The sequence below is a fragment of the Mastacembelus armatus genome, chromosome 7, assembly GCF_900324485.2.
Source record: "Mastacembelus armatus chromosome 7, fMasArm1.2, whole genome shotgun sequence".
In the NCBI taxonomy this organism is placed as follows: Eukaryota; Metazoa; Chordata; class Actinopteri; order Synbranchiformes; family Mastacembelidae; genus Mastacembelus; species Mastacembelus armatus.
The window spans coordinates 21,076,088-21,101,726 of NC_046639.1; the positions used below are offsets into that span (position 1 = coordinate 21,076,088).

Below are 25,639 nucleotides of genomic sequence, written 5' to 3' on the forward strand. Positions count from 1 at the left end.
AATGACATTTTAATGATCCAAGTAGCAATGTTGCATTTAGCAATCTCCTACAAAATAACAGAGACAAAAGGTGACACATGACAACAAAAAAGCCAACAGAAACCTAGAAGACATTGCTCAGAGCTGTACTACCTTATATGGTCACATATAGGCACCTTGTGGTAGTCTATAACTGCGAGCATCAAAGGGGCATGATCAGCAGAAAGACAGTGTATTTTCAGTGGTTTTGAAACAGGATGAATTCTTCATCTGTCTTTGTGCTGTTCATATTTTTTGATGGTTTCATGTGCAAAGTTATAGTGCGGGAGTGGTGGTGCAATCCAAGGATTAATTACGTCCGTGACATACTATATAGCCTGCGGGCGAAGATTTGATTCTGTTTAAGTGTACCCTTGGTGCACATAACGTGCTTGCACCAGATGTTAGTAACCTCATTCCCAGATAATATTGCTGGCACTGAGAAAGAGCAAAGACATGATGCTGCCTAATGTCTGCGATACCTACTGTACTATAAGTGTACAGTCTTTCCCATCATTTTCTTTAATCTGGTAACTTAACCTGACATGCTGACTGTTCTATATGTGTACATTGAAAAAAAAGGCTGAAAATAGAGTAATACCCCAACTTTTATCTTTGATTGATTAATTATGCATCAGGTTTACTACTCTGCATTCAATGTGATTAAACAATCATAGTGTTAGAGAAACAACTCATTTGCTCATCTTTTATTCAGCTTTATAATGTAGTACATTTAGTGGAGGTTTATTAAATTGTACATACTGACAGGTACATCTATTATCTATAACTACATATAAATTGACTCATTTTTGAGCAGGTGTTAAAGGAATTAATCATGCAAGCATAATAAATGTGTGAAGTATAACGTGATCTGCTGTCAATGTGTATCTCTTGATCAGAGTGTGTTTTTCTCAGCTGTCAGGAGGAAAAATGCACCACATCCGGCACAACCGACAGGAAGCATAGGAGACAGGTCGCATGAAACAGTGTTGTCTGTGGTTATGTTTATTCGCATCTGTGGGTCTTTGTGTGTGTAAGTATGTAGCTGCTTTAGGACTCCATGAAGCATGTGTGTATGTATGCAAGCAAATGCTTGTGTTTTGCATGTGTGTGAAAAGAAAGGATGTCATGTGATGGTGTAAGGGCGAATAATACAAGGTCATCAGAAAAAAAAACACCTTTTAAGAGAGAAAGGGTTGGAGGGATGGAGCGATGGATGGAGGGAGGGCAGTGCAGGAAAGGGAGGGATGGATGGAGGGAGAGAGAGTGGGAGTGAGGGATGCTGAGGGAGAAAGACGGTATATTCATAGCAGCAGCGGTATTTATAGCCGCCCGGAGAGGAGAGTGCGGGAGGTGTGGCTTGGATTGTGGCTTTCACACTGCTTCACAAGGCAGAGAGGGAGGGAATGGGAGGAGAGAGGCAGCTCTGGTGCCAGTGAGAGAAAGCAAGAGGGGAGGATATTTGGCATATTTGGCAGGAGGGGGAAGAAAGAAAAAAGGGAGGGCTGTTTTTGAGCGTGTGCCTGAGAAATGAGAGAGAGCGAGAGGGGAGGGAATTGAGCTGAGAGAAATCTGTCAGATTCAAACACAGTGCTCTCTATGTGTGTGTGATACAGAGAACGAGGGATCAGAAAAGGAGGAGGAGAGCGGAGGAACAGATAGAAAGAGACAGAAGAGGACCACAAAGTGAGGTATGTATAGCTGTCACCCAATAACAACCCATGTGTGTGTAAATATAAATATGTGCGTGTGTGTGCGTGCATGCTTGCTTGTATACATGCGTGACTAAAGTGAATATGTCTGTGTTTATATATAGTTTAGTGTTTTAAAGGGACACTGTATTCACTTGGGGTTTTCAGAGTGGACAAGTGGATGTAGGCTCTTGACTGTTAGGGATATAAATTATGTAATATGTGTGCACCATTTTCTGTGTTGATGCTCTGTGTGTGTCTGTGTGTTTACATGCTTGTGTAATTATGCTGAGGTGTTTATGTGGCTATTGTGTGGAGCAATGCTACGCTGCCTTAACCATATGTGGGTGATTTACAGTCACTGTAAATATAACTCAACTCTCCTTTGCTGTTAGAGCAATCGGACATTAACCACCCCCTCTCTACTTATCACCTACACTATTACCACTTCATTCACATTCTGTTGTTATATGATGGATATGATGAATTAAGCAGACTGTTCAGAGGCACCCCCTTTGTGCTGTAGGTTTATGGTCTAAGAACAAAGATTATGAAGTTAATGTGACAGGGCAGCCTGGATTAAGGAGTAAGGAGACATTTTTTAACTTGATGAAGTGAAGTTTACTTAACCCTAGAAGGAAATCTAGTTTCAGCATCCGGAGCAGTTTTTCATGTGCACTATGGTTATGGTACTGTTATAAGTCTCTAATGTCTTGCACTCACTTGTTGGTTTTTTAATTATAGCAACGCAACTCACACTCATTGCGCTCAAAAAAGTCTGGTATATAAAAAGCTAGCCTGCTTCAAGATGCATGTCCCTGACCTGGAGAACATATGACAAATTATAAATTTCATTTGGTGCACTGGCACATGCATAAAACGTCTGATCTAATCCACTGTGTCAGGTTGTGGTGGGCAACATCATTTAAAAAAATGTGACATTACAAGGACTTGAACATTTCATTCTTCATTTTTATCAGCCATATTTACAATTACTTAGCAATATTTGTGATGGTGCTGGAAGAAGAATTTCAGTAAACAGAAATGTAAGAATTATCAACAAAATATACTCAGAGTAACTAAAGTGAAAGTTTTTATTATGCAGAAAGGCGTATTTCTGAATAACACATTGTAAGCATCACCCAATTGCTGTACCTCATAAAAGGAGGGCTACTTTTACTTACTTTCCACAGGCTAGTACACTAACTTAATCTATGATAATGCATAATGATTTACTTGTTGAATATAATTTCTATACTAACTAAAGCTCAGTACAGTCAAGTTGAAGTAATGCACTTAAGTTTGAGTAAATTTCACTATAAAAAGTGGGATTTATCTAGATTTAATTCATCCTACATCTAGTGTGGCAGAAACTAGTTCAGCCAAACCAACGCTGACTTCTAATTAGCTCTGTCATAGAAAGTTCTAAGGAAAATGCTGGTGGTGAAGTGGATGTTTCATGAGGGTTTGAGGAGCAGATGTGGGCAGCCTAACAGCCTCTAGTCCTTCACAGTGCCCAGCTGTCAGGAACTGTTTTCATTTCACTATTTGGTCATCTGTTTCCCATTTTTGCCCTCTGGCAAGACCTACAGGTATGCATAACACAAACATTACCTGTAAAGGATCCTCTTCATAAAACTCAGCCATGGCAGCACTTGAGAAATGTAGACAGCAGTGGAGATTTTTCTGTGCCCTTTGGCTTTATTTTTACAGCTTGGTCTAATTGCAGTTAAGTACCATGCCAAAATCTGAAAGGCACCTTATACAGTGTGTATTATATGCTTACTATGCTGCTGACAAGTACTTTTCATTTTCACACTTGTACAAATCTATATCCTTTTACTATATGCTTGATACTTCGTCAGTGATGGCCACCTTTGAGTGGAGTAAACTTCTACACTTGGTGCATGAGTAAAAATGTGTGGCAGCATACTATGATATGGTTTCCTGTTTGTTACACCAGAGGCTGCACAAAGAGTAGTCGAGGAGGATATATGAGAATGTTCAGTGACTGTGACAGAAAGAAAACTTTGTAAGTGATATGTTGAATTTGGATTTTGCTACTTTGCATAGCTAATCGTGCACTGCCCTAAATCCCATGACACACTCTAGATGACACCTGAGGCCAGAGCCAGTAAGAGGGCACTTTACCTGTTGTAGTACAGTTTGTTAGGATGTGATTTTGTAACTAGCAGCCACTGAATGGGCTGATGTTTCATTCATTCAGCTTAGACTTTACCTGAAAGCTAGACTAGGTAGTGAAAGTAAAAATAAAACTTGCTCTTATAAATTTAAATTTGAAATCATCAGTGATAAAACTCACTGTCACTCAATTCAACACAGTCAATGTTTTTTTCCCTACTTGGTCTGTTATGCTCAGTCGCTTTTTGCGGTTAATGCTCGTTAATGTTAGCAAAATTTAGATAGTTATTGCTGGATAGCTGACAATACAGAATTCACATTATCCTGTACTTAACTGGGTCCACCGTGACCATTGTTCAGTAAAAGTTAAATATGATCACTTTAAAAGGACGCTGCAATAATATAGTATTGCATTTTTTTGCAGTTGAGACTGGTTGTGGTCAAAGATATCATCATTTTCAATCTTTCGAATGGGTAGCTCTTTAAAAGACTACATTTCCTATAGTGCAACTTGACAGCATCTTTCATAGGTCCTGCTGTCTACTTCTCATGACGATTAAATGAATTTTAAGGCCTAAACTCAAGTGTTCCCCTTTAATTCAGTAAGCTTTCATTGGATACACCTGCACCATAATAGACAGACACCATCCAAATAATAAGGAAAGAATAAACAGGCAATACACAGGGGAGACCGGCAGCTGTTCTTCCAGCATTTTAATCACCTGCTGAAACAAGATCTGGAGAACACAAACTGCTGTAAGCTGTGACAGGGCAACACAGGTCATGCGTGTTGTTGATTGTTTGGGCTAATTTCATTACACTTCATGTCAGCACTACACCTACAACCAACTTCCAAAGGTAACAGGGTGCACTTGTGATATGAATCATTCTGAAATGCTTCTCTCTCTCGTATATTTCATTGTTTCAAGTCATTTTATGTTCAGCAATATGACAAACAGAGTGTGAGTAAGATCTCTTTGATTCTACTCTGCCAGCTGTTTTTTAATCTGACTGCTTCCTCCTGCAGTATAAATTGCAATAACCTCTCCTTTGCCAAATGTGTCTGTGGTGATAAGAGCCTCTCCAATCAGTCTGTCACACAGATGAGTATCTCTCCTGACTCTACCTGACTTGTGTTCTTACAGTTGTAGCACATCTGACAGATGACATTAGCATAAGATCATGTTTGACACTCTTATGCCTCCTTTTAACATTTCATTGCTTATCTGTGATCACATTGTGCTGTTCAAGACAAATCTTTCAATTCCTATAAATGCAGTTAAAGATCAGTGGAAACTGAACGTTTGCCAAAAGTCAACTTTTCAGGATGTGAGATAATCTGGCTAAGGGTCCTGGTCCTAGTCTTTTGGACATTTTGTGCTGCATTAGCAATGGTTTGGCTTTGTCCCACAGTTAACAGGGATAAGGGATATATTGTAAAAGGCAGCTGTGAAGAGACAGTGCAGCTGTAAGAACTGAAAAAAATAGGATAGATTTATGGAAGAAATGTGACCTAAGATTCTGTTCAGAGTTCTGTATAGATTCAGAGTCAATGTACCAGATCATGGTCAACTTCCAGCAATGCTAGGAAATCCCCATAATCTATCAGCCCTAACATCAGACATAATATCCTTCTCGTATCCTGCGTTACTTCTGCTCAATGCTTCATTTTTTTTCTTCAGAAGAAATTAGCAGAAAATCCCCTTAGTGGTAATAGGGATCTATCACACTGCAGCACATGTATCTCTCTTTTCTTCCATCTAGTTTCTGTTCACACCACATAACCTCCTTCTTTCAGTGACCTTGACTTTATGTAAAAAACACTTTCCCTCATGAACCTTGATCTTTTTGTCCTTGCTACCCTTTCTGTGCTCCTTTTTTGAATCTTCTATAACCCCTCCTCTCTTTTTCTCATATAATTTACATTGGCTTTGTTCTGAGCAGATTAAGTTTGCACACTGATGAAGGCCTCTTGAGCCTCCAAGGTCTCCGGGCCCTTGCAGTCTCATTTGCAGGAATTTCTTTGCGCTCATTTTTTGTACTTCTCCATTTACTCTAGTTCTGTCAGAAACGGTTACTTAAAGTGTGTCTGGATCACATCCACTGTGCAGCTTTGAAAGAGGAAATGAAAGCACAGGCCTAAGCACTTACTAAATCATGAGTTATAGGCTTTATTGATGAGAACAGGGTATGACATACGACACATCAGACAATTACCATGTGTACTTTTGATTGTATTAATGAATTGTACAATTCTTTGAAACAATACACTCATGCTTTCAAGCCTGCATTCAAATATTTTCCCACACTATTGTGCAGTAGCTTACAGGAGACCACGCTAAATCAGCAGAAGGACCACACTAAATCACATTAGAGTTTGAGTATGCTTTTCTGGTTTCTGTTTTGCTTCAGTTACTGTTTTGAGTTGTACTCAAACCCAAATTAGTGCTTGAGGCTAAATGAGGAACAGTGTTTCCAGTGGAAGCAGCAGTCATTGCAGTGAAACCTGCTGAGAAACTGACACAGGATGTGGGAAATGAAGTTGCCTCTTTATACACACTATGTGTGTGTCCTTACTTGTCTGTAAGAGAGTTCAGAGCAAGATAAGCTGTGTGAGAACGCATCTTTTCAGAAAAGTTTACTGGTTATTGCAATGCAAGCACTTAGTTGTGCATGTGGCATAGGACTAATTTATTAAACCTTTTAAATTTAGACAAACTGGATCCTCTGCCTCGACAATAGTGCAGATTTGTATTCTGCAAAGAAGCTTCTGTTTCATCAGCATTCAGCTCAGTGAGCTAGGATTCCCCTTCTATAAAGCTGACTGAGTCAACGCAGCACAGAGCGAGATAACAAAAGTATCAGTTCCTATACTTCCCATAATGCATCTTGATGCATCATTTCAGTATTTCCTCTCTGCCTGATAAATAACCATGCCTTTAAACTGATGATCCTGAAGTGAAGTTTATCTTTCTTTTTGTCAAGTTGAAATATTCTGAACTTACACAAACACATCTTGGCATAAATTTGCACTGCCCAACACAAATTTGCATCTAATAACTTTGACTTTGTATCCAGTTATGTTTTGTCTTGACACACTGTAAAAACAAAAATGCCCTCATGATGATTTAGTAAGAATCACAGAGCTTGACCGTGACAGACTGACATTCTGCAGGTTAAATGAGCAAAATTTTAAATTATTCATCAATTGTGGACAACTTTTGTCGTGCATGGTGTGCTGCAAAAAGCATTTTGAACTGAGCAATGCTGACAAGTATCATAGACCCATCCACTACACCAAGCTGATGGAAAAAACCTTGTTTCTCAGAAGTGTAGTTGAATACATTACATCATTTGGGAAAGTCCTGCGTTTCTATCATGAGTAACATTGAGGAAATCACTGAAACACAAGATGTCAATAACAGTCCAGAGCACCAGTGGCAGATAATCCCAAAGACATTACAAGGTTTATTTTTTTAAACTGATTGAATCTCACTTTGGAGCCACAGAAGAACCAACAGCATTTATTTAATGTGAATCTAGATTTGTATATTTGACCTTTTCTTGTTTGGCTTGGTATAGTATGTTAGAAACATTTACTTGTGTATTTGACTGTTACCTATTTAGACAGCCTGAACCCTTGTCCTCAAGGCACTGAATGTCCTTCATTACTACTGTTATTCATCACCTCTCATCTTCCCATCCCCCATCCTTCTTCCGTCCTTCTTCACAGCCTCATCTCTCTGCTTTCTTACTGTCCATTCTGTGGTCTGCCCCATTTCGCTGTCCTTCCTATTAAATCTCTCTCTCTGGTGTCACTGTCCCTTTCTGTCTTATCACACTGGCCTCATTTGTCCTCTTACCCTGACTCTTTCTTTCTTTTATTCTGGTTCCAATAAATCTGTCTTTTGTCATCCAGAGCCATTTCTTCTCTAACCGTTATCCTCTGTATTTTCCCACTGCTCAGGCGTGTGCACCTATGGATCAGCATTCATATCAGAAACCCAGGGGATTCCATGGACACATCGACCCGACTGACGTCCCCGCCAAGTGCAGCCAATCGACACTGATGCCAAAACGCAGCTTCCAGCTGTAGAACAGCAAGGCCAAGGGGTCAGGGGTGAAAGGTCAGAGACTAGAAAGCCCGAAAAGGCGCTGAGGTTAAAAGGTTTTAGGAGGGGAGACTCTGAGGCTACGACCAGAATCAGGCTTTAAGAAGTAAGGACAAGCAAAGGTCAAGCGTCAAATATGATGACATCACATGTAAAACTGAGGAAGGAGAAGGGGAGTCTGGCTGAGTATGAATCGCAGATGAAAGGTAAGTCATTCTATATACAGGTGTGTGTGTGTGTGTTTGTGTGTATGTATGTGTGTAGAGAGAGAGTACCATGTGCTTGTACCATGTGTTTCTCTGTTTGTGCATGTGCACTTACTTGCATGACTGATTGCATATAACATTGCTCATGTGCATTCATGCCTGTGCGTTTCACTGCCATCCAGCCATACACTATAAATGTATTGGTGCATACGTAAAAATGCCCACATTGTGAAAATTCGATGAAATCACTTTTATTTAGAATTTGTAGGCAAACCACCCTGATTTTCCCAATAGTCGAATTATCAATAGATCAGGAAATAGTTTCAGCCTGTAAAGGAGGTTTTAATCACAGAGAAAACACGAGCTTGATGTGTGTGTGTTATGTGCCGTGGCTGCCTGGCTGGCTCTCTGTACTGTACTACAAGGGTGTATTTATAGCCAGTATTAGTGATGCTGTCTCCTCACATCCAGTCAGCCCAGGGCTGTGTACTCACACAGAGACAGAGAAAAAGAGTAAAGAGAGAAACGAGAGAACAGGCGGTGTTGATGGGGGGGGTTGTTTGGGGGTAAGAGAAGAAAAAGAGAGGAGTGAGAGAGCAAAGGGGGAAGACTGTGTTATTTGAGAGAATTATGTTTGTATTGGTCTTTTCAAACCAAAGGGCAGCACCGGGCCACACAGCTGGTGGCTTAGCTGCGGTTGTATACGAGCGCATGTGTCTTAGAAGATTATGTTGGGTTATTACAAGTCAGCTGTGTGTAATAATCTATATGTTGCTGTTAAATTACACTGCAGAACAGAGGTAGTCACCCCCAAATTACATCTTATCACTTAAGATTTGAATTGTTTCCCTGTGTGGAGAATATTCAGGTAAAATGGGTGATTACAGAAGACTTCATTATACATTATCTAATTTCATATTGATTCAATTATTGTGTGAATGAACTATTCCTTATACAATAATGAAGTCCACCATTGGTCTAAAAGTTATATATTGACTGTCCATGTGCACATCATTAACTTCATGTGACAACATATGAGGGCTGTTTCACTTGTTGCATAAAATCAGACCTCCATGTACATGCATGCCATACTCTGTATTTGCACATGGGTACATGCCTAGAATTCTAAACATGTATTTAATGTCTTTCTCCCCTCCTGTCTGTCTTGGTCTATGTGTGTGTCAGACCTGCGGGCCCAGCTGACAGACCAGATAAAGATTTTAGATTCTCAGGTGGACGTAAAACAGCAGCAGCTCTCCGATCTCTCCGAGTTTCTCCGGCGTCGAGGCGACATTGAGGCAGAATATGCACGTGCCCTTGACAAACTCACTGAGAGGTTCACCCACAAGACTAAGAAGTATGTCTGTACAGTATTGTGAGTGCACATTCGTGTTTTATTTTTGCCATATGTTACATATGTTTTTTTTTTTTCTCCAGGAAGGAGCAATGGGGTCAGTCTGTGTGTCAGGTCTGGTCTGTTTTGCTGACTCAGACTCGTCTGGAGAGCCGGGAACATGCTGCACTGGGTGACACCTGCTGCAACACACTCACACAGCGGCTGGCACACACCACAGAGGATACAAACCGTCTGCACAAAAGGGTGAGTGCAGGATGAGTGGTGTAAAGACACGTATGCAGAAACAAACGCACCGGACACATGTGGGACTAGACTGAGAGGTTAACCCACAATGCAAATAGGTAAGAGTGTGCAATGGATGTATACAGACTTTCTACACATATTGAATGTGACAGGTACAGCTCTAGCATCCTAGTTTTGCCATCTTACATCTTATTTTTTAGGTCATCAGTTATTTCTTCGGGTGTTATTTATTTCAGCACTTTTATCATTACAGTAATTGTGTCTCACTCACAGTGAAAACAAAGGTGAAAGTTGCTGAAAAACTGTCCATTGTTAATGGCAAAGAAATTTTGCAGAACTGACTCAAGGTCAAACTTAGGGCTACTGTATTATATGTAGTGACGTATAAAAAAAACTGACAGTGTGTGCTACCAGTAAGAAAAATTTTCATTACTGAGAGAAACAGTTATTTTCTTTAATAATTCACTTGTCACAGACATGATTTACTGTAAGCTGTCAGTACTGGGAACAAAGCACATTAACCAGACCAATTAAAATCCCTCCACTCTGTCAGCTCTGTGTCCTGTAAGAAAATTAAGCCGAAGACTCAGTGCAAACATTCATAAAGATGGAACATTTTCACTGTTGGCAGATTTATTTGGTAATATTGCACAACACTCATAGTTGCCAGCATTGAAAAATGAACACACTCACCAGATAAGCACTTAAAGTTAACCCATACTGAACACAATGAAAGTGTTCATATAAATCCCCCTTAATGTCCTGTTATCTGTCTTGGTACCACAGTGACATCTACACTCTCATTCATTTTAAGTACACAGTCTCATCCTGCTCAAATTACTGGTTGTCAGACACACTCTCTGTACCTTCTCGGAGTTAAAAAGTGAGCAGAATTTCAATTAAGCTCCTGCACTCATTTTAGAGAACTAAGAGGTGCTGTTAGGCCTGGTGCCAAGCAGAGCAAGACACTTTTAGCGTTTCTAAATTCACTGTTGGCAGTATATTGAATTTGTTATTACTACCATCAAAGCAGTACTATGCAAATTTGCTAAATAACAAGTTATATTGCTAAATTAGAATAAAAATAAGGTATTATTTTTCCACCAGGAAATCATTCTTAAAAAGTAGCTGAGCACAATTGCACAATTATTCATTACTACTGTTAATTATTTAGATTGTTTAGCTTGTTTTGAATAGGTTCATTTTAAATTAAAAAATACTGGGCATTATTAATTGATACCACTCTTATGTTTGTGTGCTAAATATAATGCTAGCAGGCACATGGTAACTAGGCTCTGTCCAAGGGATCAAAACAAACGTGTCTAACACATTGTATCTTGTTTAATCTCTACAAAAACTTTAACGTAAATTGTCAAGCTGTGGTTTAATGGGAAGTTAACATATAGAAACGAAGCTGATTGCCTGCAGGCAGTAAAATCACATATCATATATTAGTGGTGTCATTTTTCGCAGCTAGGCTCTCAGCTCTCAGCAGAAAAAGTGTATTTTGAAAAAAGTCATACTGTTCTTTTAAGGTAACTCTTACAAAGGATAAAGAGCTGAATGTTTTTGGCTAATAATTTATTTCTGTAATTTGCAGAGCAAAGAAGTTGGAATCCAGATGCAGGATGAGTTACTAAAAGTCACCACTGAACTGCAGACGGTGGGAACTTTACTGTACAAAATATTGCATTAATGCAATAATGAGATTTGTGACAGTGCTTATTTTAACTGTGTGGTAATGAAGGCTCTGAAGACATACAACCAGTACCACACAGACTGTCTCATAGCCGAGGGGAAGCTGAAGGAAGCCGAGCGGTTGGAGGAGAGACACACTGGCAAGTCAGCTGAGCTCGGCCTTGGCCAATCGGGAGGGCAGAGGCGGAGTTCTATGAAGAAGATGGAGAGACTGATGGAGAAGGTGAGTGTGAAAGTGAGAACCTGTCACCAGAAGTCTTTGAGTGGGTTTTCAACGGAACAAACCATTTCCTCTTCTTGTTCTGTCTGACTGTGATGGGGTACAGTGTGTGATTGCCACTGGAACATGATACCACAAAGCATTGCCTTTTAGCACATGTAGTTTTGTGTTTTTATGTATGCCATCTTCCCTTTTTTGTTTCTGTGTGTGTGTGTGTGTGTGTGTGTGTGTGTGTGTGTGTGTGTGTGTGTGTGCGCGCGCACGCAGAGGCATGGCAGAGTGCAGGAGACCCAGCTGAAGTGTACCAAGGCTCGTAATGACTACTTGCTGAATCTAGCAGCAGCCAATGCAGCCATGAACAAGTACTACCTGCAGGATGTCAGCACTCTTATCGATGTAAGAAGCAATTTGTGTTTGTTTGTGTGTAAGACTTCAGTGGTTTTGAGCTACCATTTTGTGCCACTCTTTCCTCTTATGTTCTGAAGAAAAGCTGAGATATTATGCAGCAAAAAAATGAATAGTATTCTGGACCCACTGCCCTTTATTGCAACTTCACCACAACAACCACATTATTTTTTATTTCTTTCTTCACCTCTTGTTTCATGTTTTTTCTCTCCTGCTTCATTATTGCCATCATCCCTTCTGCCTTCCTCCATCCCTTTTTCTCCCTGATTCTTTCTTCCTATCCTCCTTGTCCTCTTTGTCTCCCTTCTTTGATCTTGGCAGTGCTGCGACCTTGGTTTCCACCTGTCTGTGGAGACAATGATGAAGTGCTACCTGGCCAGCAGGTGGCGCATCCAGAAGACAGAGGAAATGGGGCTTAAGCAGCTGGAAGCTGCTGTGACGGCCCTGGACCAGGGTGGAGACAGAGATGGGCTGTTACAGCAACACGACGCCGCCTTCTGCCTTCCATTTAGATTCAACTACCACCCACATGAGGGAGACCAGGTGAAGTCATGAGCCTATGTTAACATGCATACGTTCTTCTTCTGGTTTAGGAGTTTTACACTGCAGCAACCCAAGTCAGCCATGTTTCCCAAACTTGAGTTAGTCATTTTTATTTCATATAAGATACACACAGCCATTAGAAAACACAAACCAGCATAAAATGAAGCTATTGCTGCTTCTCCAGGTTTCCCTGGGACATGTTGCTTTGGCCTCATAATTTGTCACTCATTGCATACTTAAGACTGTTTTGCACACTTTTAAATGAGTCAGGTGGAAAGTGTAAGAAGATATCTGAGTGGGTGTAAATTAGCTAATTGGCTACAGCTAATACTTTTTCCTATTTCTGTGAAATTAAAGAATCGTATAATAATACAATGATAAATCTACCACTGTTTGCTACAGTAACTAACAGATGGATATCAGTTACATCTGTATTTCATAGTGTGCGTAGTGCTGCTAGGCCTGATGCTTCTGCTTGGGCTTCATCTTTATGAAACAGTCCTAATTAGAGATCATTAGGACTGCCATTTGTTTTATGTAGGACTGACAGTAGGAAAACTTTTAACCATGATAAATTGAATGTCCACCATATGTTTGGGATCCTGTGACAGGCCCTGTGGCTTATTATAATTCTTTGTAATTATTAGTTCTTTAATTGAATTGTGTTCTTAAAGAAGTTTTCACTGTGACCTCCAACCACTGATGTAATCACAGATTTTTGAAGAACTGTACCTTGAAATAATGTCCCATTGGTTTGAACTGTTAGCTCGCTAGTAGTGTTATATTTTATTTTGTTTTGCATGTTGTATATATTTCTTATTTTTAATTTTTTGTTTTGTAACTTGTGTATTCAGGTGTGTGAGGTGAGTGCAGAGAGCCAGGTGAGGTACGAGTTGGAGACCAGGTTCCAGCAGCTTCAGTCTCGACTCACTGCTGTTACCTTGGAAACTGAGGAGGTCAGTTCTATATTCCCACAGCTTGGTTTAATAATGATCAGTTGTCTGTCTGTCCGTGTATGTGAGCGACACTGTGACCCTTGCTTTGACAACATTTCTAGGGAAATGACACTGAATTGACCGACATTTGTTTCCTTTCTCAGATCAGCAAAACTCTTAAAGCCACACTCACAGCTCTTCTGGACACGATGTGTGACAGCGACAGTAATCCCTCCCCAGATGTGCCAAGCAGCCTATCACATGAGCCCCCTGGAGGAAGCACTGCCCCAAAACTTACCCTTGCCAAGCGTCGAGCCAATCAGCAGGAGACAGAGACCTACTATTTTACAGTGAGTTTACACAGATGACTGATCAGTATTGCATCTGGCTTTCCTGAGGAAAGTTTAACTGGTCCATATGATGTTTTTATAGTTTTTTTAGGTATTGTTGATTTACTTACCATTTTAATGCTTTATTTTACCTTAGAAAGTGAAGGAGTTCCTCATCAGCAGTTCTCTGACCTCCAAACTTCAAGCCAAACATGACCTTCTACAAGATGCCATACAGAAAGGTACTCTTGTACTACAGTGTTAGCTGATGGCAGGGCAAAGATTTTCTAATGTTTCCACTGGTGAAACAGTGAAAGGCCTGTTAACAGAAATTGCTGTGCAAATTTAGTAGAAGAAGTTGAGTTCTACTCCCCTCATACTTTTTTTGCACATGGACCATGAAACCCAGAACTTCATTTGTTTTTTGTCTCTTTCTTCCAGCTGAAGCTGTTGACAGTGACCCTTCCAGGTAAACAGTGTTTTTACACAGCAGAGAATAAAGACAGTATGACTGAGAGAGGCACAGAGACAAGGAGAGAGCAGAGAGGATGAAGGGAAGAGGAAAGAGATGGACCAAATTTAAACCAAAATGGCATTTTGAGAATATTTTTTTATAGAAAAGCTGATTCTTGGAGGGTGAAAGTGTAACTGATCATCGCAGTTATCCAGCATCATTAGATCTTGAGTTGATACCCACATGTAAAATGGCATCATGCATTTTATTTATTATATTTCCCAGAATGCAATGTGCTCGGTCAGTGCGTGTTCGGAAGTCCAGACCTGTTTCCCAATTCTGCCACACACTCTTCACTACAGACATACTCTCCTACATACAGGTAACACTCAGACACACACAGACGCTAACAAAAGCTCTTTGAATTAAACCCTTGTTTCAGCCTCCCCTTTATTTGCTTGCTGCACTGTGCTGCGCTGCTGTTCAACCCTCCAAAGGAAATTATTTAGAAAATCCTGTCACACTGATGCAGAATAATGGGGTGGGGGGTTTCTTGCAGCACATACACACACTGAAACTGCATCCCCCCAGTGTACTTACTGCTGCCTTCATGTGTATGGTCATGCTCATAGCTTAATGCTGGCTTTCTCTCCTTTCAGTCCATCCCCTCCTTTTATCTCTTCCTCTCTTGTGAAAGGGATTAAAATGCACTGGCCTCTTTGCTGCCTCCTCTCTCGACTCCTCTATTGAGCGTGTGTGTGCGTGTTTATGTGTGCTTTTTCCCACTGCCTCTAAATCTTTACTCCCTTTACCTCTCACTCTCCCTTTTCTCATCTCTGCTTTTTCTCTGTCTCTACCCTGCTGTGCTTGGCTTGGTGCAGAAGAAGAAGGAGAATGTCTCGGACACAGGTACCAAAACACATTTATGACTGCATCTTGCATAAAAGCTGTTCCCCAAAGTGAGCAGGGCTCTAGCTGCTACTGAGGATACTTTTAGTGGCGCTACAGAAATATAGGAGGGAATTTAATTAAAGATTCAGAGGAACCGTTGTGTAGCTCTTAAATGTATATGGGGCCCGGCAAACTCGGCTCAACAAGTTGCAGTGCAAAGCTTTCTGTCAGCAATAAATTATCTTAATCTTAGACAATGAAATTTAGTTCAAATGTCATTTATTTGGCAATTACATGTTCATCTGCAACCGTACAGAGGCATTTATTGTTTATTGTTAATTGATGACCCAAAAGACTTTCATAACTCATAGTACTGACTTTATTTTTTTCCAATCATAACATTTTTTCTCCTGGATTACTTCAAGGATAAATTCAACTTAGTTGTCAGACATTCAGACTTTTTGTAGATTTTTTGAAGGGATGAGGTTGATGCTTTGGGAATAACAGTAAAAAAAACTTGAAACATTATTTTTGTTTTTGCTAAGAGTTAGATGAGAAGATTAATAACCCATTTGATGTCTACTTCAGTCAGCAGCCAGTTATATTTGTATATTTGCTGGTTTGCCTGTATACATTTTTCCTTGTTTATGGTGGGTATTTTCCCCCATTTTCTTTGCATCTATAGCAGCAGTCTCCTTCTGCCTCTAATGTTCTTTTCTCTCTTCTTCTCTCCTTCTCTAATCATTTCACTTCTCCAGAGCTCTGGGCAGCAGATTCCTGTGGTGGTTGAAAGCTGTATCCGTTTCATAAACCTTCACGGTGAGTCAGTCTTTATGACATACCACTAAGCCAGGCTGAGAGAGCATTGGACACTGAGAACGAGTAGATGGATGTATTTGTTTGTGTATTTGTAATAGACATTTATGAATATGCAAATATCATATGAATGCCTATGTGTGTGTTTGTTTCAGGCCTCCACCATGAAGGAATATTCAGAGTTCCTGGGTCACAGAGGGAAGTTAACCACATTAGAGATGCATTTGAGAGAGGTAAGTGTTTCTTCTACAGAAAACAGGGGAAGTGGAGCCACTGAAATTGCATAACCTTTGCCTGTAACGGAAAATTAAATTAAATTAATTAAAATTAATAGCCTTATTTCAGTTTTAACACGCTATTCACGTTACTTATTAGAACTAGAAAGATCTTCATAATAAAGACAAAATTCATCTGAAGGAAATAATGAAACCTCCCAAACTCACCTTTCACAATCCTCAAGACATTATAGGAGCTCATGCAGTGTGTGTACAAAACATGTGTCTATCCCTGTAATAATGCATTGCAGATTGGTGCAATGATCATAATTAGGGGATGGGAAGCCAGTGAAGGATCATGTCCTTGTTGCTGCAGTATTGACACAGCTGAATTAGCTTGACAAAGACCTTAATATAATCGGGGTATGTAATGATGGTGACAAACCTCTAAATAAAACTTAAAAAATCTCTTGTTCATTATTGTTTTTGATGACTATTCAGTTACTGGCTCTGCACCCATTGAATTTAAGCCTAGCACAACAAACTGTGAAACAAAACAAAAAAAGCATTTTAAATTGTGTAACAAATTACAAATTTCATCTCAAATGCCTGTTTAATTCTGTAGGAGAGGATCCTCTGTCAGACAGTGAGTGTGACCTGGACTCTGTGGCTGGTGTGTTAAAGCTTTACTTCAGGGGCCTTGAGCCTCCCCTCTTCCCCTATGACAGTTACTCCCAGCTGCTGGAGTGTGTCCGTAAGTCTCCCCTTGTTTAACTTCTCTATCTGTGTGTTTCTGTTTTCAGATCATGAATTGGTTACACTTGGGTTTTCATGTCTGCTTTCAGTTACTTTGTTTTTTGTATCTAATTTCGTTTCTAGATGCTTGTTCAACCTCAGTTAAGCTCACTCACGCACCCTCATGTACAATAGTAGGCTGGGGGTACATTTTCTTCCACATGAATAAGCGTCATCTTTTTGATTTAGCTTTGTGAAGCTACAGGTGTAGCATTACACACTGTCTGTGCTACCACTGCACACAAAGAAGCTTGTTTATAAAATCCCCCAGAACAAATACTATTGATGCAAGATTGTACAACTTCTACTGTGTCTCTTGGTGCTCACTGTGTTGATTTCTCTCTGTTAACTGATATCTCCTTCACCGTTTTCTTGTTTTTCCTGTAGGCAGTTCCCAATTCTGTTTTTCAGTACAGATGCTCTGAGTCACAATTTGCACAGCTAACCAAGGTTGTAAACCTGTCTGCAGGTTGTTTACTGCACTTAGATTTTCTGTCAGTCATCGAATAAATCAACCCAACCACATTCCCTTAGAAGTTTAAGTACTTGTCACAACATTTCTTAAAGTTGATTTTTGTTGATTTGTGATTGGACAAAGTTTCTAACTGCTCCAGGCTTGGAGAAACTGAAATTGCTATTGGAAGTAAAACCTGCTCTGATGGTGAAATTATGATTATGTGATTTCTCTGTCCTATCTGTAATGATCAGAAATTGAGGGAGAGACAGAGAAAGCTGCCCAGATTAAAGCAATTGTTTCCACCTTCCCACGTCCTCTCCTCATCGTGATGCGCTACCTTTTCGCTTTCCTCAATCAGTAAGTTATGATATCACCCACATTGTGATAGTCTTACATTATTTATTTTATTCAGGCCAAAATTAACAAGTAAGTTATGTGTTTGTCTCAGTGTCTCTCAGTACAGTGATGAGAACATGATGCAGCCCTACAACTTGGCCGTCTGCTTTGGCCCAAGCCTGTTGAGGGGCACAGATTCTGATGATGCTGTTGCTAGGCAGCCACAGGTTAATGACCTCGTCAAAACAATGATCCTCCAACATGACATCATATTCCCTAGCCAATCAGAACTGCCGGGCCCCGTCTACGAGAAGCACATGACTCTGGAACAGGAATACTGGTGAGAGATGATTACACTTTGTTAGATTAGGGGCTCGGTACAAAAATAGACTTTAATGCACTTTGCACTTGGCCAAACTGTTGTGACTTAATTTTATTTTTGGTTCAGCCTAACTTTGCTGCAGACGTTTGTTGATCATTAAGAGTCTGATACTCTAATACAAATGTGTAGAGCAGTTTCCATATTGGCCTCTTTTTACATGGTCCATCTTCTTGAAACAGAATTTGAGGCCATGCCAAAGGCATTATTGTGCAGCTCACAATGCTTTGTGGAAAAACTGCTCAATACTATTAAGCTGATTGCTCTGAACACAAGTCTATGGCATATTGACAATGTACATGGAAAACTAGAACACCCCAAAATCAGCTCTTAGGGGATCCGTAAGTCTGTCTGTTCTCTTGACACCGATACAGTAAATATCGTTTAGACAACTGACAAAGCGTTAGCTGTGATTTAGGAGGAAATGTACTGTATGAAGAAAGCCTGTGGTATTACAGTTGGTCTGCGAGGAAGACAGAGGAGGAACATACATGAACAATGACTTTTGTTTTTCTTCTTGTCTGCAGTGAACCAATCACAGAGGAGGGAGATGGAGACACTGAGCATCTGCCAAGTGAGGATGGTGAGTACACACACACACACACACACACACACACACACACACACACCATAATCCTAAATTTTGGGAACTAGATTCTGAATAGCCACTTTTCATCTTGATTTGCAAGCAGCCATGATTCATAAGGATTTTATATAGGATTAATTAAAAAAGACAAATTTGGATGCGTTGATAATCTTGTGGTGTGTGTGCATGTGTGTGCAGAGTGGGAAGCCGTGGCTTTGTACGACTACGTGGCGAGATCTCCAGCAGAACTATCATTCAAGCAGGGAGAGCTTCTCATCCTTCACAGCAAGGCCTCGTGTGATTGGTGGAGAGGAGAAGTGGGCGGGGTTAAAGGTCTCATCCCTCACAAGTACATCAGTGTGCTGGATGGGTGAGTGACATTTCTGCTTCTGCCAGGCTTTGAGAACCATGAACTACAGCCTGATGACTTTATTGTACCATTAAATGGATCCCGGAAGCCTGTTTCCCGGTTTGACCCATTAAATTTAATTTAAACCTTTGCCTGTGTTTACCACCAAGGTCATTATAGTGGGAGGACTGGCAAGATTTGTTTATAATCAGAGGTTGCAAATGTATTTAATAGTATATCATTTTAATAATTTTCAGCCTAGAATTGGTGGAATTACACTTAGGTACAGGATAATTACAAGGCTAAATTACAAAAATAATTAACTTTGCATACAAATTTACAAAACATACTAACATAACATAAAACATTTTGGGAATCCTTGTTTTAATATAATAAATTATATGAGGCACCACTTACACACCTGCATGCCATAAAATATGACCAAACAGCCAGGAGACGGTTACATGTCCAAACATACAGAGACATAAATAAATTAATATCAGTACAGTCTCAACATTTTCACAGATGTACTATTTTGTAGAGTTATTGCATTATATTGCATATTATATTGTTATATTGCAGAGAGTTTGCATTATTGTGTCCACCTGCTGCATCTAGAGTTCTGCCTCATTTTTTCAAGAAAGGAATAAATACAAATAACACTTTTACTCCTGCTTCTGCTCCCTCCTACAATTCTTTTGTCACTCAGTCTTTATCCCATATTTCAACTTGTACTGGTTGTACTTTCTGTAGTGAAATAAATGCTTAATATATCTCGCTCTTCTTCTCCTCCCTCAGGTCAGAGAGAGGGAAAAGAGAAGAAGGAGGAGGAGGAGGAGGAGGAGGAGGAGGAGGAGGAGGCAGCACTGGAAACCTGACAGTAGAAGATCCACAGATGGAGAACACAACTCGGTATACACACACACACACACACACACACACACGCATAAACGCAGACTTTAATACACACTGAAATATACAACATGAATGCATCCACATCAACAAACTGCAGACAGTCCAATATCCACATATACACGCCCACAGGCAAAAATACTTACTTCCACATTATTACACAGAGTCCCACTCCTGAATGCACACAACACAAAGTTACAAAGCTTCCATGTCCGTCCTGACAGGATGCGGGTGAACAGCGACAGTGCTTCGTTGCCTGGGAGACAGAGAGGAAGTGAGGGGAGCCCCAGTCGAAAGCCGCCAACCTCCCCTGCCACACGACACCTGCCAGTGTAAGACTCACACACCTCGGACACGATGCTTACTGCATGCATGTGTTGTGCAACTGTATGAAAATTTTCGGAGAAAACATTATTATTCACATAATTTATATTAGACAACTTATTAATATAATGGTTTTGTTAGCATGGTTAATGTGGCTATGTGTATGTGAAACCACAGACAGTGATCACCGTACTACTGCTCTCCTTTGCTTTATTTTGGTGTTCACTGTCTTTGACCTCACTGTTTTGGTTTTACAGCCCACACATTTATTGTTTTGGTTCCCTCTTGTTGCATCATTTTCCTTTAGAAACCTGTAAACACCCACTGTTCACAACCTACAGCAACAAATGGAAGAGAAACTCAGTTAGTGACTAGCTGATGAATGAAAGTTTATTTTGCTGCTGTTTGTTTTTCTCTGAGGTTTGTGGATATAAAGTCAGAGCTAAAAGGAGAAAGAAACATGATATTGATCAGTCTACTGGATGTTTGCTAAGATGTTTGTCGCCTTTTTAAGCTGATAGTGTATTCACAGCTTGTTTCCACCTTGCACAGGTGACCCAAAATGTGTTATTGCAGGTTTAAAATTAAGGTGTGTGACTGGTAATCATATGCCATAAATACCAGCTTATTAAAGTCACCTGTACAAACAGTCCTTTGCACAGCATCAGCAGAAACGAACACTGGGCAGATATTTGTGCTGGTGTTGGCAATTCCAATTAGTCTGGGAAAGAGGAATAGTGGCAATAAGGAAGCCTAGTTTGCATTTCATTTTTGACTGAAATTTGGACAGTTTGATGTCATGAAGTCCCTAAACTTGAGTTTTGTCTAGACTGCTATGTGTAAAAAAATATTCTGATCAGATTTACCAATATAATATCATTTATCAAGATATTTATATATATTTATATCCACTTATCCTCCATTTTGTTTAGTCTCTGTTACCTTCTGTCTTTCAGGTCTCAGGAGAGGAGACATACGTTGGATACTTTACGACAGGGCAGCCTCAGACCACCAGACAGACCTCCATTTGGTCAGCCAGACAGAACAGCAATTGACAAGGTTAGTAATTTGCCCTATTCATTTTTGTTCTTTTGAGTCAAATCATTAAATGCCACAAAAAAATGGCACATTTTCTGGCTGACATATTGTCCCCTTGAGGCCCCTGGCTCTTGGCAAACTCTTCAATCCGCTGACCTACATATTTGGAATTCATTAAACTCAATTGCATTTTGTAATATCTTTGGTTGGAAACTACATTTCTTTAGTATCACATCAAGGCTGTCTTCTAAAACGCAGGTTTACTGATGATCTTGATGAACTAAAACCCCAAGACTGCATCATGGGCTGATCGAAAAAACCTGCTTCTTGGAACTGCCCCCTGATGGTGTTTAGATAATAGTGTAAACTGCCTTTTGAATCTGATTAGCTAACAGTGAAGTCCTGTTTTAACTTACACACAACCAGCAGCTCATGTTAGCTTTACTTGATAAGCTGATTTGCTGAATTAAGCTGTCTGATAAATATTTGGTTCAACACTTTGTTCTGGTTAAACCTGCTGAAACTGCTGATGAAGTTTTCACCCCAAAGAATTTTAACTCTAAGTTAAATCATTCACATAAAATCAAGTAGCAAATTTATTAAAGCATTGTGACATTCTTTATGTTTATTGCTGGATTTTATTTATTGTTATGAGTTTACAAGATTAGTACCAATGTGATTTTTTTAAAAATTGCAATTTAATTAGTATTTGAAATTTTGTGGAGTAAGAGTAACTAAATGCAGATGGATAAAGTCTGGATTTAAAAGCTACATATAATAAAATAATAATCATGGTTGTAGTATCAACCACAATCTTTGCTTTTTTCAAGACTGCAAACCTTAGACACCAGTTTCAATAATCTACTTTAAAACGATACTACAGTGCATAAAATATTCAGACTACTGTAACAAATACACCGGAAACCTTTAACAGTGATGAAAAGGAAAGACGCTTTAGTTATCTTTCAAAAGCTGCCAACAAACTGTATTTTCAATGATTCAGTGATCTGAATGTTTAGCAATGAGCATTAAAGCATGTTCTAATGTGAGGAAATTGAGATTTTGTGTTTTCCACTTTATATATACAGTAAGTTTGTTTGTTAATGTTGTCTTCCATGTTTATTAGGAGATGATCAGCCGTCAGATGAACTCTGTGTTCAAGGAGCTCCTGTCACGCCAGCCTCCTGTCCAGTTGTCCACCAACACCTCGGCAGCCACTCCTGCTCCCTCTTCCTCTGCTTCTTCTTCCTCTCTTCCTCAAGCTGCCCCTGCTGCCAAAAAAGTGGGATTTGGCCTCAGAGGACGGGGCCCTTTTTAGACCGGTGGACTGAGAAAGAGGAGAGGATGACAATGACAATGATTACGCTGATGGCGATGAGGCATTTTGTGAAGATCTTGATTTATTTTTCTGACGTGTATAATATTTGCGTCTCTGCCATCTCATAGTGCGACTAGTCTTGGTGCTGTGTTACTGTACGTCTAGTGTGTCTGTTTTCCAGCTGGTTTTGGTCTTTTTTTTGTTCTGGTCTGTTTTCATTCTCCAGGCTTTTGCAACTTTTGGAGAATCAGGGATGTGACATTACCAGTGATATCACCAGACTGCCCATTAAAAGTGGTTTCCATGATACTTACATCTAAAACAATTAAAGACTTAAGCTGCCCCCTCGTGGCAGGTCTGAGATCAGCTCTCTATATCATCTTTGCTTTATTTTAAATATCAGAACTGGTCTGGGGCCTGTGTCTAGGAGTGCTTTCACATCTTTCAATCTTCACATTCATTTCACTTGAACAGACTTATTATGTTTTAAAAAATAATGTCGGAAGATGTTTATAGAACCCCAGAGTGTTCAAAATTAATGAAATAAAATTCTCAATAGGCCTATGGGATGTCATACAAATGTATAACCCAAAACTTGTTTTTTCTTTTTTTTTTGTATATTCTTTATTTCCAAGTGATGCCATTTGGTGTGGTGGTGTAGCTAACATTAACATGGTTAACAACTGCTACCAGATTTAGCCAGATATCATCTCTTAGTAAGAGCAACAATGCCAACATTACATCACCGTGTTAACTAAATACAGGCTGTGCTCTAAACTGTGAATAACCACAATGCACAAATGCAGAAGCTAAACCGCTTTAGTTTTAACATCTCTGTTATACCAGCATGTGCAGCTTCGTTAAGCTAAATTTAAAAAAAGGAGATTTTAGTTTTTATTCTGTGTTTGTTTATAACAGCAGTATCTGAAAAGTTCATTCAGAATTGCTTTGGTATTTTTGTTGCTCTCGCCAACAAGCAGAATCTGGCAGCAGTTGCTTGGTAGTTTAGGGTGAGAAGGGAACATGTACCTTGCTAAAATGTGAGAGGGCAGCGCCTACACCTTTGTCATGAAAAGTGACATTATGCCCTTTAAAGAAGCATGAAAGTACTGGGAAAATACATCCATGAAAAAGGGACTCATGAAATAAAAATGCAAACAAGAACTAACATTTAATAATAACGAGCTGAGTGTAAATTCTTAAATTATGTAATTTATTTTTAAAGTACAATGTTTTATTGTTATATTTTATTGTTATATATTTGAAATGACTTATTCAAGTGGGTATGTACTATGTACTGAACACTGTGGGGCTCCATAGGTGTAAGATGGGAAAACTAAGCAGTTAGGTCAGTATTTTATAGAAGCATGCAGTGTTAGTGCACACACATAAATGGAAAACACATTCCCCTTCATATGTGATACATGGCCTTATGCACAGGCCAAATCTCAGGGCTTCTGCAGAGTTAGAGACAAGCTAACTCAGGTTTGGCTTCGAAGGAATAAGAAAGAGTTTTTTTTTTGTTTGTTTGTTTTTTTTTTTTTTACTCAGGGCTTTGGTTGACTTACTGGACTCAGCTGGAAACTGTGCCCGGGCCTCAACAGCCAAAATAGCCCCTATATCAAAGGAGATTTAGTGACTTCCTCTGGTTTAAACTGTGAATGCAATGGGCGACATTTTGGAGCCACGATCAAAACTCTTGTCACATTCATCCACACATTCTGGCCCTACTATCACCATCCACAAGTCCATTTGAAATGCTTGTTTCAGGATTTTTGCGATTTTTGTGAGGTGTAGAATTTCTTTGACGCTGAGAGCATTTCAAATATTTTTACATCCCCTCTGTTGCGTTTCAGTTTTGGAAACTGTAATTCTGGATCACTGTTTGTTGATGTCACTTAATTTACTCTGTCCAGTTGTATATGTGGTAAAAATATGAATACAATAAAGATGACAAAGTGATGAATGATTAAGGATTTATCAGTGTATTTAAACTGCATGAATGACTGTATTTCTGGAGCACTAGGAGGGCACAGCTGCCACTCCCACTGTGGGGCTTACTGCCAGAGCTTTAAATAAGTAATTTTAAAATAGCACAATATTCAGTTATCACTGTCCCTAAGTTGTCCAGAGCACTGAAAGAGGCAATAAAGAGCAGTGTCAGCACTGTGACAAACTTAAACAGTCAAATTCACTCTGAGTCAGCCCACAGGCTGCTCCATCAGGGGGTGAAATTTGTGCAAACTAAGTTAGTTATGGATGCTAAACTGGCTTCACTAATCAGAGCATGTACGTTTATATTATCGGTTGTGAAGTTCAGGGGGATTCATTCCTGACTGTTTTAAGTGAACTGTTTAATGTGATTTGGATTTTGTACCACTTACTAAGTCGTTCTAGCTTGGAGTCATAAGCTGATAAGATTGGAAACCTTCTCATCTCACATTAACAAAAATCTCATAGACAGTCTAAGCCCTGTCCCCAATGTAGCAACAGCCTCACTGCACTTGTGTATGTGACTTAGTGGCTTTCACTTTTTCATGGCCAGAAACAATAAGTGCAACACTGATAAAGCAGAATATTAAGATTTTATTTATGACTAATCTTATAAATATGACTATTAAAAATTAGGCATTTCCTGGAGAAAATGAGGTGTGATTTCTGAAAGCTGCTGCTATCACAACACAGAGTACAGCTGTGACACTTTTTAATGATTTGACAGTTGAAACTGTGTTGCCAGCTGGATGTACATGTACGCCACAACTGTGGGACTGTGAGGACTAAGTGCTTTCAGTAGAGTCAGATCTTTGCTCACATATGGTTAGGGTGAGTCTATGGATCTGTGCTCCCAGTACTCACTCAATTAGTGGTCA

At 39.7% G+C, this 25,639-nt stretch overlaps 1 protein-coding gene across 2 annotated transcripts; it reads left to right on the forward strand.

The window, feature by feature from the left end:
- arhgap4b (Rho GTPase activating protein 4b) lies at positions 1 to 24,738 on the forward strand. 2 transcript variants are annotated; one of them, XM_026331738.2, is made up of 25 exons: positions 1 to 1,051; positions 1,635 to 1,709; positions 7,819 to 8,169; positions 9,355 to 9,526; positions 9,607 to 9,769; positions 11,370 to 11,432; positions 11,517 to 11,690; positions 11,955 to 12,083; positions 12,414 to 12,635; positions 13,490 to 13,591; positions 13,735 to 13,920; positions 14,057 to 14,141; positions 14,341 to 14,368; positions 14,639 to 14,735; positions 16,003 to 16,063; positions 16,216 to 16,293; positions 16,901 to 17,029; positions 17,779 to 17,884; positions 17,976 to 18,203; positions 18,770 to 18,825; positions 19,027 to 19,198; positions 19,976 to 20,089; positions 20,314 to 20,421; positions 21,370 to 21,472; positions 22,578 to 24,738. In XM_026331738.2, exons 3-25 carry the CDS (start codon positions 8,100 to 8,102, stop codon positions 22,767 to 22,769), a joined length of 2,838 nt encoding a protein of 945 aa, XP_026187523.1. In that variant the 5' UTR covers positions 1 to 1,051; positions 1,635 to 1,709; positions 7,819 to 8,099; the 3' UTR covers positions 22,770 to 24,738. The 2 variants fall into 2 exon arrangements, with proteins under 2 accessions (XP_026187523.1, XP_026187522.1); XM_026331737.2 differs by lacking the exon at positions 1 to 1,051 and having other exon boundaries at positions 1,487 to 1,709.
- The last annotated feature ends 901 nt before the right edge of the window (positions 24,739 to 25,639 follow it).